This window comes from Musa acuminata, chromosome BXJ3-11, assembly GCF_036884655.1.
Source record: "Musa acuminata AAA Group cultivar baxijiao chromosome BXJ3-11, Cavendish_Baxijiao_AAA, whole genome shotgun sequence".
Lineage (NCBI taxonomy): Eukaryota > Viridiplantae > Streptophyta > Magnoliopsida > Zingiberales > Musaceae > Musa > Musa acuminata.
Genome location: NC_088359.1, coordinates 28529687 through 28551785, shown reverse-complemented (window position 1 = coordinate 28551785; position 22099 = coordinate 28529687). Strand labels below are relative to the sequence as shown.

The 22099-nt window shown below is 35.8% G+C and overlaps 2 protein-coding genes and 1 long non-coding RNA gene across 6 annotated transcripts; 2 read left to right on the top strand and 1 right to left on the bottom strand.

The window, feature by feature from the left end:
• Positions 1–1138: 1138 nt before the first annotated feature.
• On the top strand, positions 1139–2703 carry LOC103971787 (protein PHLOEM PROTEIN 2-LIKE A2). 2 transcript variants are annotated; one of them, XM_009385905.3, is made up of 3 exons: positions 1139–1288; positions 1561–1706; positions 2196–2703. In XM_009385905.3, the coding sequence occupies exons 1-3, from the start codon at positions 1229–1231 to the stop codon at positions 2584–2586; spliced, it is 597 nt and encodes a 198-aa protein (XP_009384180.2). In that variant the 5' UTR covers positions 1139–1228; the 3' UTR covers positions 2587–2703. The 2 variants fall into 2 exon arrangements, with proteins under 2 accessions (XP_009384180.2, XP_009384179.2); XM_009385904.3 differs by having other exon boundaries at positions 2190–2703.
• Positions 2704–3506: 803 nt separating this feature from the next.
• Positions 3507–12597, bottom strand: LOC103971785 (COP1-interactive protein 1). 2 transcript variants are annotated; one of them, XM_009385901.3, is made up of 8 exons: positions 12472–12597; positions 11456–11552; positions 7094–10402; positions 6696–6938; positions 6434–6592; positions 4540–4698; positions 4172–4315; positions 3507–4090 (listed from the first exon to the last, which is right to left on the bottom strand). In XM_009385901.3, the coding sequence occupies exons 2-8, from the start codon at positions 11522–11524 to the stop codon at positions 3830–3832; spliced, it is 4344 nt and encodes a 1447-aa protein (XP_009384176.2). In that variant the 5' UTR covers positions 11525–11552; positions 12472–12597; the 3' UTR covers positions 3507–3829. The 2 variants fall into 2 exon arrangements, with proteins under 2 accessions (XP_009384176.2, XP_009384177.2); XM_009385902.3 differs by having other exon boundaries at positions 11468–11552.
• A 6875-nt stretch (positions 12598–19472) lies between these two features.
• Positions 19473–21840, top strand: LOC135652683 (uncharacterized). 2 transcript variants are annotated; one of them, XR_010502167.1, is made up of 3 exons: positions 19473–19658; positions 20662–20827; positions 21442–21840. It is a non-coding gene; the product is annotated as an uncharacterized LOC135652683 (long non-coding RNA). The 2 variants fall into 2 exon arrangements; XR_010502168.1 differs by having other exon boundaries at positions 19473–20827; positions 21442–21528; positions 21638–21840.
• Positions 21841–22099: the final 259 nt, after the last annotated feature.

The following is a 22099-nucleotide window of genomic DNA, read 5'->3' as shown; positions in this document are numbered from 1 at the left end:
GTAGTATGTTAATATTATGGTATTTGTTAAATCTATTAGCATGTTTTCTAAAATCATGCATGTATAAATTATATTTCAAAACTTAGAATCCTAGTAAAATTATTTTAAAAATAAAATTTTATTTTGGTATTATAATTTTGAATGTTTGTTTTCCATCTCTTTGGTTTATGAGCTAAGTGGGAGAATTTAACCATATATATATATATATATATATATATATATATATATATATATATATATATATATATATGTTGTTCACAACCTAATTGGTAATGATCAGAAATTTAAATGTCAATATTTATATACATTCAAAGATATTGATATTGATGGAAGTGAATATTCAAGATGTTTTTTCTACACCCTTTCTACATTCAGATTTAAATGTCAATGTTTTATGATGAAGTATAACTCCATCAATAACGATCAATAGGTCTTACGCCAAGTAGGTGAGAGACGTGAAGAGGACTCGTTTAACGATAATATACGATATAAACATATCGAACAAAGATGCATACATCTCATTTTACATATTATAGACATTTCTAATAGGCATTAATCGACAGGAAAGCCGACCGCAGATTTCCTGAAGACAAAGAAAAACCATGGTCCCATTTCAAAGAAAAAGTTCAGTAGGTGGTGGTGTTACTTGGACATGACTCGACGAAGATTCTGAGCTATCCCTTTGCCTGCAAATTTCTTTACCACTTGTTATGAATCAGTGGGTGGCATACTTTTGTGAATAGGTAAATATATTCTTTTTTTCTTTTTCTTTTGCTTTTGTTGATACCGCAGAAAGAGATAAAATATCTTCACACATCTTTTCAGACAAGATGATAATATTTGATGCTTTGATTTCAGCTATTGATATCTGTGCCGTGCATGTCGGATTGGGGAATCTTTTTTTCATTTCTTTCTTAAACATCCAAATTATTAAATATTAAGAAATAAAATGATCTATAAATATATGCAAATAGCATCGAATTTAGCATACATTATTATTTTAATTATATTGTACTATCTATCAGTAGGAGAGCTTCCATGGCACCAAAGGTGAAAGCCACCTCGCCCGCCCTGTCTTGGTTCGAGAATGACTTGTGAAGGAAGGAATGAACTGTGTACACTGTCTTCGACAAAGGAAAATATTCTCTTTCTTGTCGTATAAAGGAAGCAGTGCAGTGCAGTGCAATGCAAGTGAAGAAGGCAGAGGAGGAAGACAGCCGCGGCCGAGATGAGTCTTCAGGGACATGCTGTGGAGTGCCACACGTCTCACTGGCTTGCTGATCATTCTGTAAGTGAGGAAGAACACAGTGTGGAGATTCGAGTTCATTCATACTGCAATACTCCATCTCAATATGCACCGATAACATTTTGAGATTGTTGATCTAATTGTTGTTCTTGCGTCATGAAGCTCGAGTAGCTGCTTGCGTCATGAAGAACACTTGTCTTTCCAACACCTCTATAATTGTTGCCATGCAGGAATAATTAATGTTCATGAGATCAAACAGCTCAGTTAGAAACTATAAATATCCTCATGATGAGTTCTTTTCCTTTGTGGAACAGCAAGGAAGGGTTAATGCAGCTGAGCACATAATTCACATCCCAGCAAAAGCCATGAACGTAACTTGGGGCCGTGATGGAAGATTCTGGAGGTGGAATGAGCTTCCCAAGGATGAGCAACCCAAGGATTTTTCCAAAGATAACCTATGGTATTGCTAAGATTCAATTTGTTCCACCTGATACATTAAGATAACCTATGGTATAGTCAAGATTCACACACACAATTATTCCCAACATAAGAAATAATTCACTCTTGATCTTAAAAGGTTCAGGTGGTGTTTGGTTGCTTGCAGCTGAAAATACCTACAAATAACAATTACAGTAGCAGTTTCATATTAGCATGAGTAGGTAAGATGCAAATATGCTTGTAACACCGCTTTGGAAGCCGATAAAGATTTGAATTAGTTTACGAGTTTGATGAGTATACTACCAATAAGAATTTGAGCTTGATAGTCTTATTATTGGCAATCTGGACAACTTAACAAGTTGATTGATCGATTATCGCATCGAGAGTTACGATAAGTACACATTTCAAATCGTAAATTTAGGTGTTTCATCATTAACTCCACAATGTAATTTTTCTGATGTGAAATGCTATGAGGAAACTTTGAAGTCACTAACTAGTGTAGCAGTGACAGTGTTGCAGAGCTCATTCAAGTGAATTGGCTTGAAGTGAAAGGGACTCTGAACCTGGCAAAGCATAAGGATGCACTCTCTAATTTCAAGGCTTTTGAGATCGTGTACCACATCAAGTTCAATATTGATGCTTTTGGGTGGAGCAAAGCCCCTGTCTTGTTTGAGCTGGTCACCCCAGATGGGCACAGGGAGAAGAGAATTGAGATCATGGAGTCATACAGGAAAAGAAGCTGTGAGTGGCTTGAGATCCATGGTGGGGAGTTCAAGTTACCCCAAGACATGAAAGGAGAGGTTGAGTTTGGCATATCTGAAACTGAGAGCCATTGGTGGAAGGGTGGTATGATCTTTGCAGGTGCCTCTATTAAGCCTAAAATGGACGACACTCAGAACTGACACTCCAGTCTGTGATTTCAGTATACCTTTCAGTACATGGTGCTCTTATGATGTGAATTATATTTGGGTTGTCTGGTGTTCTTGTGATCTGAATGAAGCTTGGGTTGTACTTTGAAACATTGTTGCTATGATGAGTTGCAGTTCTAAAACTACATTTGCTAAAACACACAAGTTTGATTCAACAAAAAGGTCTGCATTTGTGGTTTGTGATTATGAAAAATGATGTAATCCCAAATCTAGAGAACCATCACATCTCTACCCATTGAATCAGTTCCTACTCCTTGGATGAAACACTCTTTGAAGCATGGCAACTGATCTTTCTATATGAAAACAGAGCATCAAACATCTATCACCAACTTCTTCCTTGTGGATCCTCTCTTTTTTCTGCCTGGGAAGAAAATTGGAATCCACAGCTTGAGTTGTAGTTTGAAACATTGCTCTGATGAGTTGCAGGTGAACAAGGGATGTTTGATACTGTGGACTTGATCTCCAATTCTAAAGCAAGATTTGCTCCAGTACATAAACTTTGATTCAACACAAAGTGTCTACATTTGTGGGTTGTGATTAAGATGTAACACTATAAGTTACTTAAGATCTAGAGAACCAACACATCTCCAACCATGGAATTAGTTCCTACTCAAATATGAACTCAAGAACCCAGAATTTGGGGATTAAGACCTACTTCTTATAATACATGATGCAACACTATGGTTACTTGCTTCCTTGTGGATCCCTTTTTTTCCTTCCTTTGAGGGAAAATTTGAATCCAAATTGTTCCAAAGCAGATAATAAATTCTGTCAAATTGTGGCAATGACGAAATAAGTATTAGCAAGCTTCAAAATGTATGGAGAGTAAAGAAGTGAGCTGTCAGTAAGCTCTACTGAACAATAGTAGCAACCTCAAAAAGTGGCTGATCAGATAAGCAAAAACCTGTCTCTTTTCAGAATATTAACAAATAGCACAAGGCATTATTTCTTAGTTACAGATAAACATCTACAAGCTCATATACAGCAAGCAAGTTGCATGCTGAAGGGTTGAAGTAAAACAAAACAAATTCCTAACCCAAGATGAAAATATAGACTCCTTAAAGCTTGAGTCTTTCAAGGTAAAGATAAAACTTGCAACAAGAAAATCAAAGCCCCGGAAATGATTTTGTAAATCACATTCCCTTACCAACTTGAGCATTTGAGAAAAGAAATGGGGTGGTTCCACGATGAAGACACTGGAAGTCCTTAGCCCATTCTAATATCGCTTCCCAAGAATAATACCAATGATCATTGATACCAAGCCCACTCCCAGGACGAACTTGAAGGCCGTGGCTCCTGAATGCTCTTGGACAACAGAGGCGTTTGGATTTACAGTGGAAGCCTCTGTATCCCGGTGCACCTTGTCACTTCGTTTCTTGCTCTTTCTCCTTGACAGTGTTGAGGTGTCCAATCCAAGGTCTCTTGATTTCACCTCAGTCGCATCCTGCACCTCTGACTGTGAGGTTTCATTCTTCACCTGCAGGGACAGAAGTGTTTCCAAAATAATGCCATAAAGAGAAAGAAACTTGACCTACCAAAAGGATTTAGTTGATCTTACCTCTTGTGCACTTGTGCGAGCCAACTGCAATGTGTTCTCAAGCTCTGCAATCTTCTTTTCCATTTCAGCAGTTTGTGTCTGTTTAAGTCTTAATTCATTAAGTTCCACCTCAAGAAGTGTAAGCTTTTTGCTTTCTTCAATAACCTGCGAGTTCCGAAGAAGTCATATACAAAATGCAATCTTCAAGATATGTGCACTGTTTGTTGCAGATTTTGAAAGATTGATTGCCTCATAAAGTTCCTAGCAGAATGTGGATGACACTTTATGGACATTTATAGGTTCTATATGAGTATCTAGGTTGGTTCATTTTTCTCAAACAAATTTGTATACAAATCTGAAGGTATATGAACCAACATATATGTGCCAACCTTCTCCTTATACTGGTTTTCAGCTTCTAGTAGCCTCTGCTTAAGCTCCTCAAGTTGCTTTTCAAGAAGCGTGGCATGCTGATCCTTGGACTCTAATGCATCAAGTGACTGCGTCAGGGAAGCTTGCCTTTCCAACTCCTTTTTGGTGTCCAATTCTTTCTGTAAAATGTAATCACTTAGACAGCAGAGATCACTAATGACATTCAAAAGTCTATATGAAACTGATGACTGATATATATCGAAAGAAACTTGATAACACAAAACAAACTAATGTAGCATATATCTTGGCATCATTATGTTCCAATAATACAACAAGAAAACCTTGGCTTGTTTAATGTTCACAATATAAACACACACATAACACCATATTTACATGTACCCAAAATGTTGTGTTTCGCTTGTACATTCTCCTGCAACTATAAAAGCACGTTAGCAATATCCTGCAATACACACAAATTAAACTTCACATTTACATATATGCATCCAAATTCCACATTTCTGCATGCATGTTCTCCGAAAGGAGATATACGTTTGCATATGTATCTTATGTTTCAGGTACATCTGCCAAGTAGTTGGAAATGATGGCATACCCCTTTTTCCTCTGTGTATTCCTTGAAAGGTTAGCATGCAAGCCATAATAATTAAGGTGCATGTATATATTCATACACAACAAAAGACTATATATTGCCCACAAGGCAAATTGGCACCAAATACATGTGGGCTACAAGGCAATTAAGCACCCTATAATGGAATAATCTTTTCAATTTAGCTTTTGATAATGCTAAAAGTTATGAACAAAAAAACCATGTATTCTTAATATAGATGGACTAAATATAATATGACCTACAAGAAAGGTTAGAATTTAGTCTCCATATCTGTCTCTGACAACATGCACCCTTATGTTTTGCATGTTACTGTCAGCAGCTAAGTTGCCTGTGCAGACAAGCATTATCCCAATTGATTTCTACCAATTCGAAGATCAGGACTACCTAAAACAAGCCTGATCTTAATAAAAATTGATCTAGATTGCCATTTCATATGGTCTTAAGACAGGAATTTCAATGTCAGGACCAATTTGATTCTACTTGCCAGCCTCCCTTCCTATTTGATTCACTTTCTCTTTCAAGCCTGTGAATTGTGGTGATCACTATCTTGAATTTGATTTGTTGGGCATTTAGTTTTCCACATATGGGAAATCTCTATCTTCGAGTTGTTCTTCTAGTTACAAGACAATCTTCAAACTAAGAAACATACTTCAGCTTCAACATACAGACAGGTAACTTTTTTGTATTACTACTATAACAATTTATTGTTGTTTAACAATACGCTATCAGAATATATTGGATCAAAACAATGTCCATTAGTTTTAATGTTTTATTCACTGTGTGATCCTATTAGCATGTATCATAAAAGCTTTTGCTTCTCTCCCCTTATTTTTGGTTCTTGTGGATCTTACTCATATGTTTTCTTATAATACTTTTCATCCAACACCTGATCATCTATACCATCACCAATCTAGACGAAATCACCTTAGGTGAGCCAAACCATTGTGTCCCTCTTCAAGTTAGGCACTTAAAAAGTCAAAAAGTTTTAATACTTCGATACTATTCATTCAAATCTTATGCTTTTCATCAAGTGAAATTACTTGCACTTTGGAATAGAATAGTTGATGACTCAAATTGCTACAGCGCAGCATTCTTAACTAAATAGATATAAAACAGCAGCCAGAGTTCAGTGAGATCCATAATATAAACATATTGTATCACTAGAACTATGCTACAAAATTAAACTTCCAGAAGTCAGCAGATTTTGCCAAATTAAATAATACATGTAATGACTGCAAGATGATTAATATAAACAGTCAATGAAGCTGATATTACAAGTGCAGGTTTACCTGTTCTATTATGGTTCTTTGTGCCAAATCTAGTTCCTTAAGAATTTCCCTTAATTGCTGATCTAAAGCACCTTTTTCTTGGAGTATGCTTGTATGCTCCTCTACTTTAGCAGATAGTACAGCATCCTTCTCAGCAGCTGCTGATGTCATGCTCTCAATCTGTGAGAATCAGCAAATCATGCAAGCTTCAAGTATCAGTAAACAAATTTTCTATTGATGCAAACCAGCGTCTTTTGAAGGGTAAAAAAGTTTAGGAACATACCTCTTGGCTATAAGCTTTCTCAGCTGCTAACAGCTTTTGTTCAAGCTCTTGAATCCGTTCTTGCATAAGAGATTTCTCAGCCAGCTCTGCTTTAAGATTTTCCACAAGAGAGCTGAGAGAATTTTCGCTTGCTTCCTGTTCACTTAGCTTTTCTTTGAATTGGATTTTAGTCACCTCAAGTTCTTTCCTTTCCTTTTGGTGCATTTCACTGAGCATGCTGTACTCTTTTGTGACAGTGGTTATCTGCAATGATACTTCTTAGATGACAAATCCATTTCCCAAGATGCATTGCTCACAAATGTGAAATACAAGAAATCATGCTCCTAAATTACAAATTAGTTGTCATAGAAATTTAGGTATCTGATTTTACATGGATATGACTGTATGTATTTACCAACCTGTGATTGGAGTTCCTCTTTATCAGAGTGATGAAGTTGTTGGAGATCCTCCAATTCTTTCTTAGAAGCATGTAGCTGTATGGATATATCCTCTTTCTCTGTAACAACTGTATTGAATGCTACTTGTAACTCATTCAGTTTACCATCATATGTTGCAAGCTCCTCAGAGAGACTCATGTTTTGACTGGCTAAACCTTTATTCTCAGTTTCGAATTCATCAATCATGCCTTTCAACTGCTCCGTAAGTCCTTCCAGATGCTGTAACTTAACAAGAGCCTCTTCCAATTCACCCTTCTGATTTGCTGCAACAACCGCTGACTCACTAGCTTGTTCTTCATAAGTTCTCAACTGAGTTTCAAGTGCAAGCAGCTTCTCATTCAGGTCCCTGGCTTCCAAATCTTTCTGCTTGTATTTCTCAATAGCTTCATGCAGCTGGTCTTCATTTTCTTTAAGACGAGATTGAGTCGCAAATTGAAGTTCCATGCCTCTTGAATGTTCATCAGTTAATTGTGCTATGGTGCTTGCATGAGAGGCGAGTTGCCCAACAGTAGCCTCCTTCTCGGCATGTATGGATTTCAACAACTCATTTAGCTCATTGACTTTTTGCTGACGAGCTTCCAGTTCGTCCTTGAGCTTTGAGTTTGTCATAGCCAGCAACTCGTTTTCAGAAACTGTCTGTTCGCCTCTTAGATTAGCTTCCATAACATTTTGCTTAAGCTCTTCAATATTGTTCCCAAGAGAAACCAGTTTCATTGCATTTGCCTCTAACTCTGCCTTAAGTGAGGCAACATTTTCAGTAGCTTCAACTGCCTGTTCTTTATAAAATGCCAATTGTTCTTCAAGATATTTTGACTTTTCATGCAATTCTTCAGCTTCAGACTCCATTTGCTTAAAGCTCGCTGCTGCTTGTTGGAGCTTTAACTCTGAATCCTTGGCTAAAGATTCATTTAATGAATTCAACTCTAGGTTTCTTGCAGTAACTTCCTCTATAGTCTTTCCATGATGTTCCAACTGTTCTCCAGCATATCTAAACTTCTCAAGTAGCTCTTTTTCTCGAATATTTGAAGCCTCAAGTTCTTCCTGAACACTTTCCACTTTCTCTCTTAAATGTTTCAGCTCATTTTGCAACATCCGAATTTGATTCTCAGATTCATAGAGTTTTTTCTCATGACTACTAGACAGGTCTTCAATTATTTTTCTTTCTTCCGTAACTATATTTAGGTTATCTGTCAACTCCCTCTCCTTCTCATTTGCAGCTTGCAGCACAGCTTCAAGACTTTCTGTTCGTGTCTGATATGCTACAAGTTCTGTAACAAGCTCCGCAACCTTACTGCTGTATTGCTTGGATTCAGCCTCAACATCTCTATGTTTTGCCTCTGTGATGCTGAGTAGTTGCTCAAGTTCCTGTGTCCGATGATTAGCAGCTTCCAATGACAGTTCCAATTCTCCCACTCTCCTTTCAGAATCTTCAGCTCTGGAGTGAGATGAATGAAACAAATCTTCCAGCTCAAGATTGCGGTCATGCTTTGCAATAACATGTTCCTCATGTTCCCCACACTTTTTGACAAGATCATTAATCTGCAGTTCAAGTTCTGAGTTCCTTGAAAATGACTTGCTCAAATTTGATTCCAATTGGCCAATCTTATCTTCATAACCCTCAAAACGGCTTCTTGACAATGCATTTTCTTCCTCTACTTCTTTCAACAAAGCAGTGAGCTGTGATATTTTCTCATTAAGTTCGTTCTTCTCATTATGTGCATCAAGGTATTTTGTCTCTGCAGAATTCAAATGTTGCTCAAGCTCCATATTGCTCTTCTCAGCGAATGCCAATCTCATTTCAGTCTCCTTCAGCTGTGATCTGATAACCTCTTCATCTGCATTTGCTGCCTGGAGCAAACCTTCTAGCTCAAGGTTTCTTTTAGTAGCAGCCTCTGTGGCCATTCTGGATTCATGATGGAGCTGTTCAAGCAATTCCATCTTTTGCTCAAGCTCCTTCTTATGCGACGATGCTTGTGATAGAAGTGAGTCTGTTTTCTTGAAATTCTGATCAGCCATATTTAGCTTGGCCTCCAATTGGCTATTAAGTTCCTCGGTCTCTAACAACTTTGTTTTAAGATCTGTCACAGTGCTCTCTATAGTTTCCTTTTCTACTGTCAAGTTCAACAAATCATTTCTTAAACTTGATATCTGCACTTCTTGGTCCTTGAAGCGAGCTTCAACCATTTCCCTTTCTTTTACCTGCTCCTGAAGATTCAGTTCCAGTTCCTCCAAATTAACAAGCTTTGTTTGGAGATCTTCTCTTGAAGCAGAAAGCGCATTTTCTAGTGCAGTTACATCTGCCCTTAACTGCTCTTCAGAAACTTTTTGCAGATTTAATTCTTCAGTCAGTTTATGTATGAAAGAATCTTTAGAAGCAAGGTTCTGCTCCAGTTTACCTATGTCTGATTTTGAGATTTCTAACTTCTCCTGAAATTTTGAAAGCTCTAATGAAGTACTTTGAAGTGCTTCTTCAATATGTTCTTTTCCTGCAAATTTCTCGTAGAGTTCCTTCAACTCCTTTTGTAAATTACTCATTTGATCTTCCATCTCCTTTGCAGTCACATGTGCCAGTTCCAACATCTTCTCTAGATCCAATACTTTCCTTGATTCTAACTCTGCTTGGGTACTATTATGTTTACTCAGTTCTTCGAGTTTATGCAGCTCACCAGCTGAGGATAGTAACTCTTCTTCAAGTGCTTTTATCCTTTCCCTTGAGATCTCCAGATCTGCGGACAACCCTGTGAAAGATTCCCTGACATCTATAAGCTCCTTATGCTTCATATCTGTAGCGTTTAGTGCTTCCTTAAGGGATTCAAGCTGTAAATTGTACCTCTGTTCATCCTCTAAAGCCTGATTTTTCATCAATTTCTCTCCAAGTTCCAGTTCCTCACAACGCTTGCTCTTTTTTTCTAACTTGTCATTTGCAAGATCAAACTCAGATTTTAGGAAGGCTTTTTCAGCTTCTGAACTATTTAGTTTTCCAAGGACAGTTTCAAGTTGAAGCTCCAAATCTTCGATCTTCTCTTTCATTTTAGTAAAATTGGCATTTGCTTCTGAATTGCCAGATTCATGATTGACAGTGAGTAAGGTTTCCTCCACTTCCACTATTGGATTGAGCAGGTGGGAGCTTTCTTTTGCATCTACTAATATTTCCTTCTCTACCTTTATGAAGTCCCCATCAGATGCAGACTCCTCCTCGTCTTTATTTCCTTCTTTTCTCAGTAAGTCTGTATCACCATTCGTCAGTCTTTCTTTTTCATTTCCACCTACCTGCGATTAAAATATCCTCAGAAAAAACAACTATAGTTTCTTTTAGCAAAACAACAAGTAGGTTACTTTTTAGATACAATACTTGGTTGAGCTTTGTTGAGCTCAGTGGCAGTGAAGTTCAGAGTTCCTAGTCTGTAAAATTGATATGACTTTGCTAGAAAATAGACATGTGACTTGGACCTTGAGGTTTTGCAGACATTGGGATTCGGGAATTACATCGATACATGGCATGTCCAAAATCATGGAAATCACTATTTGTCGTAATTCTTGTTTTTTTTTAAATTTAAAATGAATGTTTCCTTCGGCTCCAGCATACAATAAATAAGATTTTCTTCATTTAAAGGTTACTGAAGGCCTTCGGAACTACCTGCTTAAAAGAGAAGCAAAAGAAAGTCACGAAGTTGGGGAAACACTCATGATGTGGATAGATCTTGCATTAGCTTCTTGTTACTTAATTTTAATTCTCAGAAGATCAAAGCCTAGGAGCTAATATTTATATTGCACATGCAATTTTATAAAGTTTCATGCTCATTTAATCAAGGCCAACACCATTCCCAGGCAAATGCAACCCAATAAATTAAAGGACATAACTTGTACATCTACTGATATATATAATATGTACATGCATATATACATACATACATACATAAATTTAAAGCTTCATTAATATAGGATCAATGACAGCTCTAATGGAGCTCATACATGACCACTATATCAGGCAAAAGCCCACCATCATTGATGTATGTATGGTGTATGCAGACTAGCAATCATTCCAAAAAAAAAAAAAAAGCTTCGGTAGGTTTTCCTTTTTCCAATAAATCAAAACGAGGCAGGGTGTCTCCTTTACAAGGAAGAGAATCAAGAGATGATTCAGACATGCAGTTACCCAATTCTGAAATTGAACAAAAGCAGACAGTTTTAAAATTGTAATACTTTCGAAGAACTTTCCTGGTTAAAAAAGTCTAGCTTATGTTACTGCAGCAAGATATACACTTTTGCATTGTTTATAGTTACACAAATAGAAGTGCTCATAAGAAGGAAGGAAATGATTACTGATGAATTAACCGTTTCAGACAGCTTCACTTCAATCTTGTCCGAACTTGCTTGCAAGTCTTCAGCCATTTTATCTTCCTTTACAGTTCCTTCACACCTGACAAAAAACAATCAAAAAGCTGCTTATGGATGCATAAATGAATAACAGAGATCGTACCAGATTAAAGTAGTACTTTTAACCAAAGAAAATGGAATTGTAAAACGTTTCATGCGCAAATTAGTAGGACTGCATTATTGGAAATATTGCCTTAGCATTACCCAATAAGAAAGATGGTGTCTTAATTACCCACCATCAGTTTCATTTGGGACCAATTTTGACCCATTGAGAGAACAAACAAGATCATCAGATTCCGTTTACCATCCACTGGAACTGGTCAAACTGGACTACCAGTGTGCGAGCTGGGCCACCTAAACCAATTAGGCTGCAGGGGTCCTATATATTATGCAAATCACATCTGCTATCAACTAAGTTTTATCAGTGACTCCAAAGGCTTCATCAGTGAGAAGGATGCAGAGATCTGACTGCGATCAACTAAGTTTTCTCACTTTGGTTGCTTAATTGTTTGTATGCTTCCTGTGTTGTTTCTAGAGAACGAATCAAACACAAATGAGCAATACAAATGTTTGAAGCATTTCAGGAATAAAAAGATCAAAAACAGTGAAAGTTTCCACCAAGAAAATGATATATCTAGTTTCCAAAAGTAGCTAAATTCTATAGAGCACAGTAGTGATCGATGAAACATTAGAAAACTAACAAAAAAGGGTCACCTTCGATCGAACGAAGCGGCACAATAAAAAAAAAAAGATCCGATCTTACTACGATTTATAGAACAAAACCAGAACTTTCTACAGAAAACGATCGATCCGGTTGAGAGCCTGCATCACCCAAAAACTTTGACCTTGCATTATCAAAGATCATAGCAGAAGACGAAACTAGGCATCAAGATGATCGAAGACCAAAAAGTAAAAGATGAACTCGACGCTGGATCAAGAACGAGATAGCTCCAGAGACTTGCCTTGATGAGATCGAGTGATCTCACGATCCGAGTCTTGGCGCCGATCTCGCCCTCGGCTTTCCTTTGGTCGAGCGAAGATTACAGAGGGAGAGAGAGAGGTGGGAGAAGCGTGGGGGAATCTTTTTGTACGAGAACGGCAACAAGGGGAGCTCCCCAGGGGCCCGCGTAGTCCCGTCACCGCCACTTCCAAAGCCGGGTGTGGTTACCGCATAGAACAATGTCCTTAAAATTACGAAAATGCTCTTACGTAAAACTACGATTAATTTCACGTTGGGACTAAAATGCCCCTCGACAAGGTTTGACTCCACAGCTGCTGATTTTGACTTGGATTGTAAGGTTGATTATATTGTTGTGGTAATTCTAATCGACATAAAATATTTTCTTCTTCTAAAATATTACTCTTTATCTTTAATTTTTAGGTATTGATTATATACTTACAAACATATCATGTCTACCACTATATTTTTTTTCCTTTGCTAGAGGGAATAAATTAAAGGGGAGGAAAACTGAAAAATAAGCCAAATTGAGACGAGATGGCAAACCACAAACATTGTAGACATAGATTTAATAATGTCATGGATACATATACTTTTCCAATTGATGAATATATCAGAATTGATTGCAGATGGACCCATTAAAATCTTATTTTTTTAAACATAAGATCACATTATGATGTTGGATACCCTTCCTTGAAACATAAATATGTCTAATTAAATAAATTTAAATTATTATTAAATTAACTTATCATTCTAATATCATAGTTCAATTATCATTATTTATTAATAAAAAAATTTAAAATTAAAATTTTATTATGCATCATACAAATTATAATAATTCTAATATCAAATATCTTAAATCATAAATAAAAATTAGTAATAAAAAAAATAAAGTATCATACCTCTTTTGGTAGATCCTTTTCTTAAAAATTATTTTCCTCGATTCTCTCAAGGCTAGGGTTTGTGAGGAATGAGAAAGGGACGGTCCTCTTTATATACAAGAAGAAGAGTTCTCCGCAAAAGGTAAATAGTAATTTAATTTTTTTTATATTTATAATTTATTTTTATTATACTTTTACATATAAAGATAGAATTGTAATATATATTTCTTATGGTTCACATACAAAAATAAATTTTGAACTATTCTAAAAAGTACATCATTTATTCCGAAATAAATTGATTAATAATTTAATTGATTGATAAAATTCCTAACTTGTTCACATGATTAAGGAAATCAATTTTAAACGTTTCTTTAACCATACTATAGAAAACTAATAATTTAAATAAAGCATCATATTATTTATGATAATTTGATTTATGTTAAGAAAGAAAAAAATCATTGGTGATTACAATGGTAATGCTAAATAAGGTTGTCATTGCTAACCTTCTTGTCGATTGTGATCGGCAACATCACCATTTCCGTCGTCAGCTCCTTTGTCATCCCTATAGCCAACAAGAAGTAGAGATAGTGTGAGTCATAATAATTTAAAGTATAAATAGGAGAGGAAGGGGGTCATGTTGATGACACTGTCATTGTTAGCTTCTTGCCAACAAACCTTCAACGGAGTGTTTGTCTAATTTCATCAATTAAGATAAGAATTATAAACCCTTCAAGATAATTATATAAATGCTAAAATAAAATTTTAGAAAAGCTATCAATACAAAAATATAAGAAATGTTACTTTTGGCGAGAGAAAGCTATGTTAACAATTTTACACCAGATTGTAACTAAAAATAAGAATTAATCGGTTCAAACCTAAATATAAAAAACTATCAATAATAATCCTAAAATATGTTCCAAATATAATTACGCTTCTATTGAATAACTCTACTAAATTTATTGATCCAAAGATCTCAACATTTTAACAATATTCACTGACAAAGATCCTCTTTTAGTTTTAGATTATCAATATCTTCTTATTTCATAAAAAATAATAAAATTCTTATATGATGTCAAAAATTTAAATATAAGTAATTAGTGAACAATCAACTACTATTAGTTTCAAAGAAAATTATCACTTTTACCTTAAAGAAAATAAAAAAAAAATATCATTGGAGAGAGGAGGATGTTGCCATCGATGAAAACATTGTTACTCATGATCGGAGATAAGTTGATGCCAATGGTGGTGGCTACTTAGTACTGCCATTGATGAATATCAATGTCGTTTGTAGTGCTGCTCGATGTTGCCAACATAATTACTATAAAAAAGTTGATGTCGGAGGGGGCAGAATCCTATCGCCATTTGTAAATACCAAAAAGGAGTAGAGGAGTTCGTCATTGACATTTGTTGCTAAAGAGGAGCAAATATGTTCGCCATCTTGGAGAGGGGAGGAAATTATCGTCGTTTGTAAATACTAGAGAGAAGTAGAGTTGTTTGACGTTATCATTCACTGCCATTGGAGAGGAGAGGATACCACTACCATTTGTAAATACCAGAGAGGAGCATAGGAGTTTATCATCGGAGAGGAGTAATGGAGTTTGCTATCATTAGAGAGGGGATGATATCGTCGTCATTAGTAAATACTAAAGAGGAGTAGAGAAGTTCGCTATCATCAGAGAGGAAAGGATGTTGCTACTATTCACCATTGGAGAGGAGCAGAGAAGAGGAAAGGAGCACTGGTTGTCAATTACACTAGAGTTATACTCATTCGATGTAACCATCATACAACTCCCTTTATCTTTTGATTCAAACTTGACATGATCCACTTCATAGGATCCGAATTCATTTAACCTAGACCATGAATATAGTCATTATAGAAAAGTTAATATCGGAGAGTGCAGGATGCTATCACTATTTGTAAATACTAAATAGAAATAGAGGAGTTCGCATTGACATTCATTATCGGCGAGGAGCAAAAGAGTTCATTGCCATTGGAGAGAGGAGGAAACTATCATAGTTTGTAAATACTAGGGAGGAGCAGAAGAGTTCGTCGTTGTTGTTCGCCACTATCAGAAAGGAGAGGATGCCACCACCATTCTCAAATACCAGAGAAGAGCATAGGAGTTCATCGTTGTCATTCATCATTAGAGAGTAATGGAGTTTGCTACTGTTAGAGAGGGGAGGATGTTACTGCTATTCCCAAATATCAAAGAGAAATAGAGAAATTCGCTACCATGGAGAGAAGGATGTTGTCACTATTCACTATTGGAGAAGAGCAAAAGAGAGAAAACCCTCGTATAACATTCTTTATCTTTTGATTCAAACATGACCTAATTTATTTCATAGGGTCCGATCCAAATCCATTTAACCTAGATCATAACCTTAGTCTGACCAAACCCACCCTTGGATATCAAGTTTAAATCAGGTCACTAAGTTCAACAAAAAGGGCCATTGATTTTAAGAATATTTTTAGTATTTTAAATAAAAGAGGTATCACTGGTGAAAATCAAAATGATTGAACTTCATTATTGAGATTTTTTAGATAAATTACTCTTTTCTTTTTTTTCAAATCTAATAAGACGAAATAAGATAAGTTATCGTAAAAAGTCATGATAAATATAAGAATTTCTACATAGAATATAATATTTTGAATAGATTTGGATGGTTGATGTTTTCTAAAAATAATATATCTTTTATTTATGTATTATATAAACATATAAAACCTTTGAGGACTCTCACTATGGTAATAAAATTAGTGATATACTTAATGGATTAACTAGAGAAATTAATTTCAAAAAAATTATTAATTTTTCTTAAAATAAAAAGGAGAAGTTTATCGTGGGAGAGAGGAAGATATTGTCGTAGACATTATCGTTCATAGTCGGAGAGGAGATGAGGTCGTCATCACTCGGTAATATCATCAACACAACCTCTATAAAGAAGTTAATGTCGGAAAGAGAAGGAGTTCACCATCGACATTCATCTTCATAGAGGAGCAGATAAGTTCATTATCATTGAAGAGGGGAGAATACTATCACTATTTATAAATACCATAGTGAAATAGAGGAGTTCACTACCACCAAAGGGGGAAGGATGTCTCCACTATTCACAAATACTAGAGAGGAGCAGAGGAGTTTGTCATCGCTGTTCGTTGCCATAGAGGAGTAGTGGAGTTCGCCATCACCGGAAAGAGAAAGGTGTTATTGTCATTCATAAATACTAGAGAGAAACAGTGAAACTTATTATCGTTAAAGAGAGGGGGGAGGGTGCTGCCACTATTTGCCACTAAAGAGTAGAGGGGGAGGAGCATAGGCCATTGATTATATTCAGGTTATACTCATTTGGTGTATCCCTTGTGTAATCTAATTTGTCTTTTGATTCAAACTCAACTCGATATCGATCCTTCTGATAGGTTCTGACTTGAATCCATTTGATTTGGACCTAACCAAACCATCTTTGGATCGATCGACTTTAAATCAAGTTATCGGGTTCAATAAAAATGATCCTCGATTTGAATGGTATTTTTGGTATTTTAAATTTTTTTTTTATAAAAATCAAAGATGGGTGCCATCTCGTAAAACTTCATTATTCGGTTTTTAAAGTAATTTATTTTTTTCCTACCAAATTCAATATTATGAAGACCAAATCAGATGAGTTGTCATCAAAGACCATGACAAAATATAAGAATTCCGACATAGAATCCAACATTTTGAATGGACTTGGACGGTTGGTCTTTCCCCAAAAACCAACACATCTTTCATTTATGTATCATAGCATCACATATTTATATTGGACTTGGTAGTAAAGGTGGGAAGCTTCGGTGAGCAGAGGGGGTGTGGGGGAGGTGGTGGTGGGTGACATCTTGACAGGGAAGAGAGGTAGGTGGGGGGCCCGAGCTCCACCGACCAAGCCGACCTCGCCACCTGCTTGACAAAAGCCATTGATGGCGGCTGTCTCTTTTTGCTCCGCTGAGGAGCCAGCGATTTGGCTTTTGTTCTCTTCCTTGCAAGAAAAGGCATGCGCTCCTTTTCTTTTTCCCTTCTCCTGACCTCAACCTCTGCCGCCCCTCAATTGACCAGTAGTTCGCTGGTGACATATTGAACGGCTTTCCTTCTTTACAGAAAAGTCCGAGCTCCTCTTTCTTTTCTTTGTTCCGTTTCTGACCTGCATTTCTTTCTGCAAGCCTTCACTGACCGGCGTTAGCTGGTGACAGATGAATTGGCTTTATTAACTATAATATATTTATGTATCTTAGATTTATTGATTGGCAGCTGCGATAAATTATGCCAACCCTGTTGGGTCGATCTGTTGTTTCATGTTCATCAATTTTACTGAATGAAATCGAGTTAGAGGATGTTGGGATGATCCATAGCTGAAACATTAACAATATTGAGTAAATTTGTTCCATGATCATCACTGAGTGAATCACTTCTGTGAAAGAATTTGATTTGGAGGGCATTTGGATGATCCAAAATTCATATATGAACAAGAAATGAGATGTTCATCATTGTTCTGATCCTGTGATATCAGATCAAACATAAAGAGGAGGCTGTAAAAATTGGAAAGGAAAGTAGTACCTTTTATTCAGCTTCTGAGAACAGTATTGAGGAAAATGAATCTGATTTGGAGGGTATTTGGATCTTCCATAGCTCATACATGAACAGGAAATGAAGTGTTCATCACTGTCTTAATCCAATGATATCAGACAGCATTAAGAGGAGGATGTGGGTGTAAAGATAAAAAGAAAATGTAGGGTCTTTCATTCAGCTACTGAAAACAACAATTCCACCCAGGCCTCATTGATGAACAAGAATCGAAGTGCCCATCATGGCCTTAATCCAATTATATCTATCAGACCAAACATAAAGATTAAAACCTTTAATTCAGCTACTGAGAACTATATTGAGTATAACTGTTTAAAGTCCATTTCTGAATGATTTTGATTTGAAAGATATTTGGATCATCCAAAACTCACATGTTAAGTGGAACATGAAATGAAGTGTCAATCACTGTTTCAATCCAATGCTATCAGATCAAACATAAAGAGGAGAGTGGTGGTGGAAAGATTAAAGAAAGAAAGGAGAACAATAGTGAGTGTTTGGATCATCCAAAGCTCATGTATTAACACTATTATGGTTTTAATCCAACCATATCAGCTACTGAGAACAACATAATTATTTGTTCTGTCATGAGCCATTTGCTGGTTGAGTGAACCAAAACCCCTCTCAGCTACAGCCACAACTGTGACCATCAGCTGAAGAGGAGTATGTTATTAGTCCATGAAGTATGGGTGGTTTTGCCCACTGAAAAGCTTTGTCTTCTTGTCATCTCATGGAGCTAATATTAGAATGCTTTTCCTGTCATCATTCATGAGGGTAACCTTTCCCAAAGCTAAGTTGGGGCCCAAAACAGATATATATATATATATATATTTAAATTCAACATTGGATCTTTTTTCAATAGTTTGGAAATAGATTAAATGGAAATCCATTGTGGTTTGGATACAATGGATTGTAATCTTCTCTCATAGTAGATTTAAAACATAATTTAATATGCAGATTCAAGAGAGAAAATAAATAAAAAGAAAGAGGCAGAATAATTTTTTATATTTATCTGTCTACATATATATTTTTCAGAGATCTATACATCACTATAAAATCTAAAAACTTATACTTATGTAGTTAAATTCTATCAGTTGATTATTAATTGACCCTATTTTTAAAATATATATTATTTGATAGTTATACTTTTTATTTCATATATTTATAATTCAAACTAGCTAAAATTAACCATAATTAGTGGTTGTTGATGGTTTTTGTGTGGATGTAGATAATCTTAAAATTAACCCCATATATATATATATATATATATATATATATATATATATATATATATATATATATATATATATATATATAAACAAAAAAAAATAACTTATGGGTAAATATGTTGTCTTAAAAAGGAATAGAAATTGTCTTAATAAAAGATTAAAGAAAAATAAACAGGTTCAGTGAATCAGTGCCGTTGAATTCGAACGGATGAACGGACGGACGAGATTAACTCATCAAGAAAAACCCCGCCTCGCTCTGTCTCTCTCTCCAACTCCCACACCTTCAAAGTTCGGCAACATTGCTCTCGCCTCCTCTTCGATTCTCCTCTCCAGCTTCTTCCGTTCATCAAATACTTCCTTTTTCTCATCTTTAACTCACAATATCTGACCGTTTTAGTTGAGGAAAGCTTGGGGTCCGAAAAGGGTTGGATTTTACCCCAAAATATATCTTCTCGGAGAAAATTTCAAAGAAGGCGGGAGGTTTGGAGTTGTCTTCTTGTCTATCTTCCGGATTTCAGTTGGTATTCCATAGATTTGTAGTTATCTACCCCGCATTGGGAGGATCTTCATGCAAACTGGCTGCCCTTAATCGATTTCTTGATGTAGGGTGATATTCTATTTGCTGCATGAATCATATCTATGCAATCCAAATGTGGCTAGTTAAGAAAATGATTTCTATGGATTTGATATTGATCTTAATTGAAAACTTCGAATCTTCATTCAATTGGTGAGATTTAGAGTATGCTGCACATATTGCATTATCTAGCAGAAATCTGGAATACAGTATTAAATATGGATTAGGTAAATGATGGTATGCAAAATTGTCCAGGATGTCATACTGTCTTTTACATTGGCATAGAGCAAAGGGCAGTGTTGACTCTGAACATGTGTCTCAACTACCATCCTGGTCTGCTTTTATGTTTAAAATGAAATTAATGAACATATTTAGCATATTTAGCGATCTTTGGAAAGTTCTGTAACTTCAGGTTTTCTGCAAATTGAATGTGTTTTCTGGGATGACCAGCCAACAATCAAAATCTGGTGATCTCAGTTGATTTCCTGAATCTATTCCTTGTTTTATGGATGGGAATACAAGTAAAAAACAGTAATGCTGCCACCATTGTTAACTGATATTGGTGGGTCAGTTGCTCGGTTATACCAGATGCAGGCTATTCTTTAGCAAGATGTCTTTAGCAAGATGTCTTTACAATTATTGGACCATAATGTCTTTAGCAAGATGCAGTCTATTCTTCCTAATTTACATAAAGAAAGAGGCTTCAAGCTTGTTCGAAATCTTGCGTCAGTTGTAAAATGCATACAGGAAAGCTCAAGATCCATTTGATTCTCTTTATTAAGTTTTAGATTAATATGAGAACCAATTATGTAGATGTCACTGGCTGTTTTTTGTATAGTGTTAACTATCATTCTATGGTGATATCAAACTTATGGTTCGAATGATCTTTATGTTTTCTGTGCCTTCAAGGGATTAAAAAGGCAGCACTGTGGAAAGAAACTCGATGTGTGAGAAAGAGAGATGCAATTCCATGACTTGGAGGATAATTATTTCAAGTGCCAATTTACCATGACAGATGATCAGTAGCTGAAAACCTATGCACAGACTTCGAAAGACAATAAAAACAATCGAAAAGGTAAAACTGCAAATTGAAATGGTTTGAAGAACAGCTAGATTCACTGTGCACAGAAAATATGAAGGTTATTTTGCTATGTTTTGATCTATGTGAGATGCAAGTTACGATTCATGTATGTTTAATTATGATTGATAACAAGTCTCAATTTATGAACATCCATTGTGACTTAAATAAGGCAAATAAATACATGATTTGTGTGTGATAATTATAGTCTCTCTGACCAGGAATGTATTTGGCCATGATCTGCTTCACCGTTCACCAGTAAGAAGCTTTTAGTATTCTTTACATGAATAGTATGAAATGTAAAATTCTAGACTGATACGAAACATATGCTATAATCCATGTACTAATCAGCTGCTTGCGACCTTATTTGTACATATTATTGGGAGCTGATAATGCCTTTATAGTTGTTTCTAGTAGTGCTAGAAAATAGCTCTGGAATTACTATATGTTACTAGAACAACTAAATATCAGCCTTCTTAACAACAGTTAGGCATTCTAGTTGCCTGAACAATTGCAATGGTCACACTTATTTTCTTAACATGCAATGAAATATACAGTATTCCTAGAAAAAGAACTGTTGCTGGAACTCAAACAGTCTGATGAATTTTCAGGCACTTGTTCAACCAGCTTCTTCAATAGCCCAAAAATTATGGGTTTCATGATTCAGTTGTTCTGGAAAAGCTTCTTGCCAATAAATGGTACATTTACTACACTGCAATTACAAATGAGTTTGAACTTTGAAGATCTTGCCAAATCTGACCTGGTGGATCCATGCAGAGTTTCAAAATGTGCTTTTCTAAACTGCAGAATCAATGTCTTAATAACTCAAGCTGTCAAAGTGGAGAAGTGGAGAAAAGAAGGTAGATTACTTGTTTTGAAATGATATAAACCTTGCAATTCCATCACTCAGAACTCAATATTGCCAAACTGAAAATTCGAACTGTCTGGCTTGCTGATTACTTGGGGATGACAATGTATGATGATGATTAAAAAAGCATTGAAATATGAAAAGATTTTTTTGGGTGAAGAGTATTGCTTGATACAAATATATTAATGATTCTTCCAAAGTACAAAATCAATATCATAATAATTCAAGCTGCCAAAGTGGATAAAAGAAGGAAGATTACCTGCTTTTCCTTTGGCTTCTTGGATGACCTAAACCTTACAATTCCATCAGCCAGGACTCAATACTGCCAAATTGGAAATTTTAGTTGCCTGGCTTGCTGATTACTTGGGGATGACAATGGATGATGATTGTTAAAAAGCTTT